Source organism: Podarcis erhardii (assembly GCF_964252035.2).
Source record: "Podarcis erhardii genome assembly, chromosome: 7".
In the NCBI taxonomy this organism is placed as follows: Eukaryota; Metazoa; Chordata; class Lepidosauria; order Squamata; family Lacertidae; genus Podarcis; species Podarcis erhardii.
In genome coordinates this window covers 13,318,759-13,331,432 of record NC_138511.1, presented here as the reverse complement: position 1 = coordinate 13,331,432, position 12,674 = coordinate 13,318,759, and the positions used below count along the sequence as shown (strand labels likewise).

General features: G+C 48.5%; 1 protein-coding gene across 1 annotated transcript in view; it reads left to right on the top strand.

Moving 5' to 3' along the window:
• Positions 1–12,674, top strand: part of LOC309346735 (uncharacterized protein) — a 43,234-nt gene that overhangs the window by 10,004 nt on the left and 20,556 nt on the right. The window contains exons 6-9 of the mRNA XM_081870810.1: positions 2,584–2,770; positions 4,273–4,454; positions 6,782–6,935; positions 9,632–9,845. Coding sequence (XP_081726936.1) covers positions 2,584–2,770; positions 4,273–4,454; positions 6,782–6,935; positions 9,632–9,845 — 737 coding nt within the window. The remainder of the gene's footprint in view (positions 1–2,583; positions 2,771–4,272; positions 4,455–6,781; positions 6,936–9,631; positions 9,846–12,674) is intronic.

The window sequence follows — 12,674 nt, the reverse complement described above, 5'->3', positions numbered from 1 at the left end:
TCTCTCTCTCTCTTTCTCCCCCTTTCTTCTGTCTCTCTCCCTACTCTCTCTCTCTCTCTCTCTCTCTCTTTCCCTTTCTTCTGTCTCTCTCCCTACTTTCTATTTCTCTCTATTTCTCTCTTCTCTCTCTCTCTCTCTCTCTCTCTCTCTCTCTCTCTTTCCCTTTCTTCTGTCTCTTTCCCTACTTTCTCTCTCTCTATTTCTCTCATCTCCCTCTCCCCCTTCCATATGACTCTATCCCTTCCTTCTCTCTCTCTCTCTCTCTCTCTCTCTCTCTTCTCTCTTCTCTCTCTCCCCCTTCCTTATATCTCTCTCTCCCCATATATATAAGGAAGGGAGGGAGGGAGGGGGAGAGAGAGAGAGAGAGAGAGAGAGAGAAGGAAGAGACCACACTTCAACCCACAGACAAGCCACAGCTGTCTGAACATCATGCCCTCTATCTAACCTTTGGCTTTCTCAGTGGTCTGCCGTGCCCTGTCTATGACCTTTGTCTCCTTCGTTATACATTGTGCAAGGGGAAAGTGATGCAGTGGAAACAGGTGCCAAAATAACTTTGTACCACCCCACGATCGGGTGATTGGAAGATGTGTAAAGGGCACAGTCCAAAATGTATCTGACTGGTTTTGCATATTGTGCTAATAAAAAGAGCCTCGGCAGAGCTAGCTGGCAGCTTGCTTGTGCACAGCTCACCTGCATTACCAACTCCCGCCTCATGTCCTTCACTTCAGTTGGGAAGCTTGCAGCGGGGACGCACTCTGTGCAGAATGCCTGCTCTGCCAGCCACACCCTTTCCCAAGGTGTTCCGTTCCGTTCGCCCCACCGATGGCGACAGCGGACCACTGAGCATGCTCCATCCTCCATGGGCTGCTGGGGGGGGGGGCTTCTCCCTCCCTTAATTCCCCCCACCCACACCTCAACCTCAGATATTTTATACTTCTGCAAGCTTTGAGATCCCCCAGGACTACTTTTTAAAAAAAATGCAATAATTTTTATTAGTTTATTAGAATAATCCAATGGTAACCTCATTATAACAGTGCCGAATTATAATGCAATTACTAATCCCGGCCATTCAGATGCCAAATTATATAATTTGGGTGACCTCCCGCATGCTAGAATGGATGGTTTGGTGATTTGCTTTGTTTCCGCGTTCCAAAATCTTGTTCATCTCAATTACATTCCAGTCAAAATAATCCCTTATACGACAACTGCAATATTAACGACATCCATTCGTCTTGACACATTAAATGATTTATAAACCCATAGGTGAAGCATTCAAACTATATCCTTATTCCTTCTGTGTGTGACAATTATTCTGCCTGTGGTGTTCCTTCCTTCTAAAATGTTACGTCTGTCTATTGCTTGCTCTCTGTCATTCCTTGGGCGGAGCTAATATCCCATTGTTATTTCAGAAGTTCTCCCCCTGGACTACTTGTTTGCATAGATCCGGGTGGGTGAACCTCAGGTTTGGAGGCCAAAAGTGACCCTCCAGTCGTCCACCCCCCAAAACTCCCCATAACCACACCTTTTACTAGCCCTGTTTCACACCCTCCTGGAGTGTTTGTGCACGATGGGGATGTGCCCTTGTACTCTGATCCCTCAGATAAAATTTTATAGATTTGTGGATTTGGAAGGGACCCCCAAAGGTCATCCAGTCCAACCCGCTGAAGTTCAAGAATCGCTACCTCCATTGCTCCGCCCGTTTGTGCCTCGGGCTCCACCAACCAATGGCCCTCAGAAAGGAATACGGCCCCCGGGCTGAAAAAGCGTTCCCCACTCAGGGGGCTGCAAGAGGTCTTCTTAAGGTGTTCTTACATCACACAGAGTATTTGCCCCAAGCTTAGAAAATTCAGTGGTACCTCGGGTTACATACACTTCAGGTTACAGATGCTTCAGGTTACAGACTCCGCTAACCCAGAAATAGTACCTCGGGTTAAGAACTTTGCTTCAGGGTGAGAACAGAAATCGTGCTCCGGTGGTGGCAGCAGGAGAACCCATTAGCTAAAGTGGTGCTTCAGGTTAAGTACAGTTTCAGGTTAAGAACGGACCTCCGGAACGAATTAAATACTTAACCAGAGGTACCACTGTAATAATAATAATAATAATAATAATAATAATAATATTTTATTATTTATACCCCGCTCATCTAGCTGGGTTTCCCCAGCCACTCGGGGCGGCTTCCAACAAAATATTAAAATACAGTGGTCTGTTAAACATTAAAAGCTTCCCTAAACAGGGCTGCCTTCAGATGTCTTCTAAAAGTTTGGTAGTTGTTGTTCTCATTGGCATCTGATGGGAAGGCATTCCATTAGGGCAGGCACCACTACTGAGAAGGCCCTCTGCCTGGTTCCCTGTAACCTCACTTCTCACAGCGAGGGAACCGCCAGAAGGCTCTCAGTGCTGGACCTCAGTGTCCAGGCAGAATGATGGGGGTGGAGATGCTCCTTCAGGTATACTGGGCCAAGTCCGTTTAGGGCTTTAAAGGTCAGCACCAACACTTTGAATTGTGCTTGGAAACGAAAATCTACCCACCTGGCGCTCTCCTCACCTCTGATGTCTCCCCCCCCCCTTTCCCCTGCAACGCAGCAGCTTTCAGATTGTGGCGCCTTCAGAAGGAGCGTCTGGAAAAAGAGGAGATTCGCGCCCAGGAGGCTCTCGCCCTTCTGGAGAAAAAGAGGCTGGTGACTGCGTTTGAGGCCTGGCGTTCCCGCTACAAGGCAGCCCGGCGGATCCTGCCGCTGGTGGCTCAGGGGCAGAGAGGGCTGCTGAGCCGGTGAGCTGAGCATGATGATGATGATTTTTATATGTGGGCTTCTTGGTCGCGCCTTACGTTCCTTACCTCTTTGCGACATCTTTCTGGGGTAGGTTTGCATTAGCACAGTGTTTCCCAACCTCAGGTCTCTGGCTGTTTTTGGACTACAACTCCCATCATCCCTAGCTAGCAGGAATTGTAGTTCCAAAACAACCTGGAGACCCAAGTTTCCGAAACACCGCATTAGCACCACACAATGCTGCTCTACGCCTTTGCATGATTAGTTTGCAAAAGGGTGCTCTGCATTCTTCACAAGAGCCTTGCAAGGGAGGCCAGTATTTGCTGCCCTGCAGTTTTCACAGCAATAATAATAATAATAATAATAATAATTATTATTATTATTATTTATACCCCACCCATCTGGCTGGGCCTCCCCAGCTACTCTGGGCAGCTTCCAACAAAATATTAAAGGTAAAGGGACCCCTGACAATTTAGGTCCAGTCATGGCCGACTCTGGGGTTGCGGCGTGCATCTTGCTTTATTGGCCGAGGGAGCCGGTGTACAGTACAGCTTCTGGGTCATGTGGCCAGCATGACTAAGCCGCTTCTGGCAAATCAGAGCAACACACGGAAACGCCGTTAACCTTCCCGCCGGAGTGGTACCTATTTATCTACTTCCACTTTGACGTGCTTTTGAACTACTAGGTTGGCAGGAGCAGGGACCAAGCCAAGGGAGCTCACCCCGTCGCGGGGATTCGAACCACCGACCTTCTGATCGGCAAGCCCTAGGCTCTGTGGTTTAACCTACTGCGCCACCCGTGTCCCTAACAAAATATTAAAATACCGCAATACACCAAATCTTAAAAGCTTCCCTAAACAGGGCTGCCTAGGCTCTGTGGTTTAACCTACTGCGCCACCCGCGTCCCTAACAAAATATTAAAATACCGCAATACACCAAATCTTAAAAGCTTCCCTAAACAGGGCTGCTTTCAGATGTCTTCTAAAAGTCTGGTAGTTGTTGTTCTCTTTGTTCTCTGGTGGGAGGGTGTTTCACAGGGCGGGTGCCACTACTGAGAAGGCTCTCTGCCTGGTTCCCTGTAACTTGGCTTCTCGCAGGGAGGGAACCGCCAGAAGGCCCTCGGTGCTGGACCTCAGCGTCCGGGCTGAACGATGGGGGTGGAGATGCTCCTTCAGATTCACTGGACCGAGGCCGTTTAGGGCTTTCAAGGTCAGCACCAACACTTTGAATTGTGCTTGGAAACATACTGGGAGCCAAGGTGGGTCAGTACTGGCATCCCCCGACGCTGCTCCGCAACCTTCACAACAAGCCTGCAGAGCGGTGGCTGTCCACTTGCCTTTGAATTCCCCTCCGCCCACATCCCCTGTCGGAAGCAGGTCACACTGGAAGGAATCGCAAGTGGGCAGTGTTGCCACCATGGGCAGCAGGAGGCTGGGCCATGATGGCCTGATCCTGCTGCCAGGCTCTTCCTAAGCCGTTCTGTTGCTTTTCCCACTCCCCACAAGCTGTTTCCAGGCCTGGAAGTCCGTGTCGGACCGGGAGGCGCTGTGCAGACACAGCAGGGAACACCTGCGGCTCGAATCCCTGAGGGTGCATTTCCATCAATGGGTCCTGATGTTGCAAGTCCGGGAAAAGGCCAGGAAGACACTGCTGGAGCTGTGGGACTTGAAGCGGAGGAGAGCCCATGGTGAGAACTGTAGCAAAGTCAGGCCATCAGGTCCAACTTGATTGGGATTGCCTGCACTGACTGGCAGCATCTCTTTGGGGTTTCAGAGAGAGGCCTCTCTTCCTGAGCTGCAGCCTCCCCTTGAAAAAATGAACTGAGATTCTAGTCCTCATGGTTTTGAATAAAGGGCTGGCTTTCATTAGGAAAGCTACAAGGAAAGGTCCTTGTTCCATCTAGCTGAGTGTTGCCCACACTGGCTGGCAGGAGCACCCCAGGGTTTCCAGGTTTCCCTGGAGATGCCGGAATTTGAACCTGCAACCTTCTTCATGCAAAGCAGGTTCTCTATCACTCAGCTGCTCCCAGTGCGCCTTTCTGGAAGTTTAGAAAAAAACTCATCATTTGTGTAATAATAATAATAATAATAATAATAATAATAATAATAATAATAATTTATTTATACCCCGGCCATCTGGCTGAGTTTCCCCAGCCACTCTGGGCAGCTTCCAATCAAGTGTTAAAAACAATACAGCATTAAATAAGAAAAACTTCCCTAAACAGGGCTGCCTTCAGATGTCTTTTAAAAAGAAGATAGCTGCTTATTTCCTTCACATCTGAAGGGAGGGCGTTCCACAGGGTGGGCGCCACTACCGAGAAGGCCTTCTGTCTGGTTCCCTGTAACCTCACTTCTCTCAATGAGGGAACCGCCAGAAGGCCCTTGGAGCTGGACCTCAGTGTCCGGGCTGAACAATCGGGGTGGAGACGCTCCTTCAGGTATACTGGGCCGAGGCCATTTAGGGCTTTAAAGGTCAGCACCAACACTTTGAATTATGCCTGGAAACGTCCTGAGAGCCAATGTGGGTTTTTCAGGACCGGTGTTATGTGGTCTCGGCGGCCACTCCCAGTCTAGCTGCCGCATTCTGGATTAATTGCAGTTTCCAGGTCACCTTCAAAGGTAGCCCCACGTAGAGTGCATTGCAGTAGTCTAAGCGGGTGATAACTAGAGCATGCACCACTCTGGCAAGACAGTCCGCGGGCAGGTAGGGTCTCAGCCTGCATACCAGATGGAGCTGATAGACAGCCGCCCTGGACACAGAATTAACCTGCCCCTCCATGGACAGCTGTGAGTCCAAAATGACTCCCAGGCTGCGCCCCTGGTCCTTCAGGGGCACAGTTAACTTGTCAGGATTCAACCTCAATCTGTTAGCCACCATCCATCCTCCAACTTCCTCCAGACATAGACTCACACAGGACCTTCACCACCTTTGCTGGTTCTGATTTAAAAGAGAGGTAGAGGTAGAGTGTACAGTCATACCTCGGGTTACAGACGCTTCAGGCACCGCGCCTGTCAGGGGTTCAGGGAGAGAGACGCAGAGTGAGGGGGAAGGATTCCAGAGTGACGAGGAAGAGGATGACAATGACCCAAGATTGTCCATGAGTCCGTCCAGTGAATCGGAGGACTCCCAAAAGGGAGCCCCTCTGGTCAAGCCAAGGGGAGCTAGAGGGGGAAGCAGTCAGGAGCAGGGAAACGAAGGGGGAACCCCCAGTGGGAGTTGGAGAGCGAGACCGGCTGCTCCGCTGGAACGGAGTGAGGGGGGAGGAGTGACCAGTGTGTCAGAAGGAGCAGAACAGGAAGCAGAGAGGGGAAGGAGATCAGGGCAAAACGTCCTGCCGGAAGGGGAGGAAAGTAGTATCGAGGGCAGTGTAACTGTCGAAGGGAAGGTCAGGAGCAACGTACGCGCGCCAAGTTCAAAATGGGAGGCGCGCGGAAATGAAGAGAGTCCTGGGGAGGAGCCTGGTCCCAAAGCCCGAAGGAGGGGGGAGGAGGCGGCAGAGGATTCAGCCTCTGGAGAGTCCCGAAGGGAGAGAACACGGGGGGGGGGCAGAAAGACCCTGCGGAAAAGGAAAGAGAGAAAGAGGTGGACCAGTACAAGCCTCTTAAACTGGTGTAGAGGGGGGACCGACTCAGAGGGGACTTCAGCGGTCTAAGCGTAACAGACGTAGAGTCACGGACCTCGGATGTAAAGCTACTGATGTTCTTCAATAAAAGCTTTTGTACATAAGCTGAAGTGGACTTTGGTCTCTTGTGAGCTGGGACCACGGGTGACTCTGACAGCGCCAGACCCGGAAATACTGGAACGTGTTATTTCCGGGTTTCAGCGCATGCGCAGAAGCACTAAAGCACATTTTGTGCATGTGCAGAAGCGCAACCCGCGCGTGTGCAGATGCGGCGCTGCGGGTTGCGAACGTGCCTCCCACACGGATCGCATTCACAACCCGAGCGTCCACTGTACTTGAAATTCCTTCTAAATGCTTATTTTTCTCTCTCCCTCCCGCACTTAAATAAGCAGGGAACATGGATGCAGCTGAAAAGGTTCCTGCAGCCCATGCGAGGTGGTCTCAAAAGAGTGGCGCCGACGCTCTGGACGACTTCTACCGCGCATTGACGTTGCAGCAGGTGTTCCGGACTTGGGAACTGAGGTGGCGGGAATCCCAGCGAGCGACGTAAGCGCTCAGACCCTGACCTAAGAGCAAAGAAATCGGGGGTAACGGGCACAGAGAGGTCTTTCTGTATCCAAACCACAGCTTTCATGTTTCGTCGTTGTTTTGAAAAAGCAAGCTTCTAGTCCTCATTGATAGAGGGCGAAATTTTGGAATCCAGAGAGAGGTGGCTGAATCCGGTTTCCGAGGGACAGGTTTCCTCCTCCCTCGTCTAGCCGTATGGGAACATTCTCTCTCTCTCAGGGAACATTCATGCTTGCAATCCTGTCTCCTACCATGTGAGATGGCTCAATCCTTTTTAAAATAATAATAATAATAATATTAATACTTTTCAGGTTTATACATTTTACTGATTTTACAATCATTTTGACATTTCAAATCTTGACTTCCTTCCCCCTCTTTCTGCAGTTCCTTAAATATATTTTTAATATTTTCTGCATATCCTAATTAAATTAATTTGCTCATTTATCCATCTTCTTTAAATAAATACTCATATGAAACTGCAGGTTATTACAATAATCCTGCCAATATTCTTATTTCTTTACTATTTATCTGTAAATATTCAATAAACCATTTCCAATCTTTTATTTTAAAAAATTGTTACCTTGATTTCTTATTTTTCCGGTAAGTTTCGCCATTTCTGCATGTTCCATAAGTTCTTCCTTTGCTGGGACTTCTGCTTCTTTCCATTTTGCGGCAAGCAACGTTCTTGCCGCTGTAGTCTCATACATGAATAAGTTTCTATGCATCGTAGGTAGTTCTGTCCCTACAATTGCCAAAAGAAAAGCTTCTGGTGGTGTTGTTGTTTTTTACAAACGTTATTTTAAACATCCTTTTCATTTCATTATGTATCATTTCCTAGTAAGCTTTAACCTTACGACAAGACCACCACATACGATAAAAAATAACCTTTTTTCTCTTTACATTTCCAACACTTATTTGATTTAGGTTTATACATTTTTGGCAGTTTACTCGGTGTTAGATAACAGCGATATATCATTTTCATTTGAGATGGCTCAACCCCCCATGATTATACACCGACTGACACTGTTTTTGTTTGTTTGTTGTTTTGATAACATTTTATTAATTTTCTAAAAATCACAAAAACAATAATAATATTCTCATTCAAAATTTAAACCATAAATCTTAATTGAATTCCCTCCACTCCCCCTCCTGGTTCCATTAGTTTACTCTTATTCTGGCTTTTTATATCACATATAATTTTATCACATTATTTTATTCCATTTTATATATTGTTATTCATTTTCCATATTTGTCCATAGTGTATCCATAAGTCCTCATGTTTATACAATTCTTGCTGTCTGTCTTTACCACTGCTGTTAGTTATATTAGTTTCCTTATCCATTTTGCTTCTTATTATTTTCATTATCCATCATTTTTCTTAAACTTTCCCGTTATGAGGTTTGTTTCCAATTCTACTGGTTTTACTATTTCATCTTATCTTTCCTATATACAACATAGATTTTTCCCATTCTTTTCGAAACGTTTCCTCATTCTGTTGTTGAATTTTCCCTGTTAGTCTGGCTATTTCTGCATATTCCATTACCTTTGGTCACCATTCTTCTACTGCTGGTAATTGCTGCTGTTTCCAAACTTGGGCTTCTTCCTTCTGTGAGGCTGGTCTGGTCTTGGCCTGGTAAGGGATGGATGGCGGCTAACAGATTGAGGTTGAATCCTGACAAGACAGAAGTACTGGGGGAAAGGTGGCCGGGTGTGGAGGACTCCCTGGTCCTGAATGGGATAACTGTGCCCCTGAAGGACCAGATGCGCAGCCCGGGAGTCATTTTGGACTCACAGGTGTCCATGGAGGCACAGGTCAATTCTGTGTCCAGGGCAGCTGTCTATCAGCTCCATCTGGTAAGCAGGCTGAGACCCTACCTGCCCGCAGACTGTCTCGCCAGAGTGGTGCATGCTCTGGTTATCTCCCGCTTGGACTACTTCAATGCGCTCTACATGGGGCTACCTTTGAAGGTGACCCGGAAACTACAACTAATCCAGAATGCGGCAGCTAGACTGGTGACTGGGAGCGGCTGCCGAAACCACATAACTCCGGTCTTGAAAGACCTACATTGGCTCCCAGTACGTTTCCGAGCACAATTCAAAGTGTTGGTGCTGACCTTTAAAGCCCTAAACGGCCTCGGCCCAGTATACGTGAAGGAGTGTCTCCACCCCCATTGTTCTGCCCGGACACTGAGGTCCAGCACCGAGGGCCTTCTGGCGGTTCCCCCCCTGCGAGAAGCCAAGTTACAGGGAATCAGGCAGAGGGCCATCTGAAGGCAGCCCTGTTTAGTGAAGCTTTTAATGTTATTGTATTTTAGTGTTTTGTTGGAAACTGCCCAGAGTGGCTGGGGAAACCCAGCCAGATGGGTGGGGTACAAATAAATTATTATTATTATTATTATTATTATTATTATTATTATTACTGTTTACACCTACTGGTAGCAGCACTCCAAGGGTTTCAGACAGGGGACGTTCCCAGGCCTGCCTGGAGATGTCTCTGGGGCTTGAACCCGGGATCTGCCAGATGCGAAGCGGTTTCTTGTCACTCATCTGTGGCCTGTCCCCAGAATTCTTCCGCTGCTGTTTCAGAATTAATCCTCTGCTGTGATCCTGCTATTTCACTTCAGCAGAACAGAGTTACTTTTCTCCAAAAGCTGACAAAGGTCTTTCCCTTACAGCGCTTTCCGCCGAGTCTCGGAAATGCGGCAGCTGAGAGAGGCTCTTGGGCTCTGGCGCCGGAAGACCCTCTGCCCGCATCCTCTTGGACTCGGCCCCGGGGACCTCACTGAGGACCTTCCCCTTGCGTCACCGGATTCCGAGGAGTCTTCCCTGTCCTCTGGTTTCCATAGCAACGTGCCTGCCCCGCCCCTCTCTGGCGGTTCATTGGACAAGGTGAGGGTCAACGCTTTGGTGACTAGGTGGGGTCAGCAAGCAGAACAAGCAGGGGCAGCATATAGATAGATATACACACATCCACCCACATACTATTTACTTTTTTATTTTTTTATTTTTTGAATTTATAAACTGCCCTATGGGATGCGGGTGGCGCTATGGGTTAAACCACAGAGCCTAGGACTTGCCGATTGGAAGGTCGGCGGTTCGAATCCCCGCGACGGAGTGAGTTCCCGTTGTTCGGTCCCTGCTCCTGCCAACCTAGCAGTTCAAAAGCACGTCAAAGTGCAAGTAGATAAATAGATACCACTCCGGTGGGAAGGTAAACGGCGTTTATGTACGCTGCTCTGGTTCGCCAGAAAGGGCTTAGTCAAGCTGGCCACTTGACCCGGAAGCTGTATGCCGGCTCCCTCAGCCAATAAAGCGAGATGAGTGCCGCAACCCCAGAGTCGGCCACGACTGGACCTAATGGTCAGGGGTCCCTTTACCTTTATCTTTATACTGCCCTATACCCGGAGGGCTCAGGGCGGTTCACAGAAAAGATCGCAACATATAAAATAAAAATAAAAACAATAACCCAATAACTCTCGGAGCTTTGCCTGCACTTGAGTAGGACCTGCACTCGAGTAGGACCCTGGTAGAGACACATACCCGACCGGCATGTTGTCTCCCTCTTGGTCATTCGTTCGGGAGCTTCTAAAGCTTTCTTCTGCCCGAACATCACAGCAACTGATGCCAACAGACATTGGCACACTTAGGGATCTGCAGAGTCTTTTCAGCTTGCGTAACAGACCTCAGCAACTCAGCATTTTGGCTAATCTACTTTATTTACATATAAACACACGTGGAGCACTGCAACATGGCTCCCTCTCTCTCTAGCATCAGACAGCAAAGAGAAAAAGAACAAAGAACAATAGTCCCACTTCACAGAATACAGTAACACAAACATCCTGTCTCCGTCACTTCCTGCTCTGTGGAGTCAAAACATATAGACAACAATCCCATGACTGCAATCATGGAGCAGGAATTCTAACAATAATACACACACACCCCCAAAAAACAACCGCATTTTAAAAGGGTATAGGATGTCGATCAGGTCGACCAAAGGCCTGGTTAAAAAGGAACGTGTAAAGGTGTGTAATGAAGGCGCCAGGCGAACTTCCCTGGGGAGAGCATTCCACAGACGGGGAGCCACTGCAGAGAAGGCTCCGTTCTCGTGTTGCCACCCTCCGGACCTCTCGAGGAGGAGGCACATGAAGGAGGGCTCGGAAGATGATCTCAGGGTCTGGGTAGGTTCATATGGGAAGAGGTGTTCCTTGAGGTATTGTGGTATCTACATATATATAGTTCTTGGCATCCGTCTTTCTTGAGAGGCAATGGTGTGTGTCAAACCACTGGAGAATCGCAGCGCCTGCCGTGGTTGCAGAGGCTGGCAACTGGTAACTGCCGCCTCCTTTGCTGTTTTGCAGCACTGAAATGACCTCTCTGTGGTGCCAGCCTGGGTAGCATGTCTGGGGGTCCTGGGCTGCCTAGATGAAAAGTCCCCCCCCTCCCCAGCATCGCTGATCTGATCCAAAGGAAAGCAGAACAATACTTTTGGCACCAGCTTGGCTGCTGGAGTTGCCAGAAGGAGGCGAATAAGGCGCCATCCAACCGTTTTAGGGACTGCACTCCAGATTTCTGCAGGGTTTTGTCCTGAGCCTTTTCTTCTCCCGAAGATGTCCTGCAAGGCAGAAGGTTTGGATCCCCATCCCTACGCCCGGGGTTTACTCCTGCAGCCTTTCTCCCAAATGAATATTAGCCTCGAGGCAGCAGAAGTGTAGGATCAGGTTTTTTTCCTTTAAATTTTTTTTTTTTTTAAGTTTTTCTGTTTCACATTTTAGAATATTCATTCAAACAACCTTAAAATATCAATGACTTCCCTTCTTCTCTTTCTGTGGTTCAATTTACATATAATAAAGGTAAAGGGACCCCTGACCATTAGGTCCAGTTGTGGTCAACTCTGGGGTTGCGGCGCTCATCTCTCTTTATTGGCCGAGGAAGCCAGCGTACAGCTTCCGGGTCATGTGGCCAGCAATGACTAAGCCGCTTCTGGCAAACCAGAGCAGCGCACGGAAACGGTGTTTACCTTCCCGCTGGAGCGGTACCTATTTATCTACTTGCACTTTGACATGCTTTCGAACTCCTAGGTAGGCAGGAGCAGGGACCGAGGAACGGGAGCTCACCCCGTTGCGGGGATTTGAACCACTAACCTTCTGATTGGCAAGTCCTAGGCTCCATGGTTTAACCCACAACGCCACCCGCGTCCCTTTTCATATAATAAATCCCTGCATATTTTACTTAAGCTATACCATTCAGTATTCCATTATTACACCTTTCGGTGGGACCTAGGGTCAGTTTCCGCCCACCTCCATATCTAATATAGTGTAGATCGATTGACACGACTGAACCTATGTTAGTCATGTCCATTAACTTCAGTTCATTCAAAGTGCTGGTGTTGACCTTTAAAGCCCTAAACGGCCTCGGTCCTGTATACCTGAAGGAGCATCTCCACCCCCATCGTTCTGCCCGGACACTGAGGTCCAGCGCCGAGGGCCTTCTGGCAGTTCCCTCATTGCGAGAAGCAAAGCTACAGGGAACCAGACAGAGGACCTTCTCAGTAGTGGCACCCGCCCTGTGGAACACCCTCCCTTCAGATGTGAAGGAAATAAGCAGCTATCCTATCTTAAAAAGACATTTGAAGGCAGCCCTGTTCAGGGAAGTTTTAAATATTTAACGCTGTACTGTTTTTAACACTTGATTGGGAGCCGCCCAGAGTGGCTGGGGAAA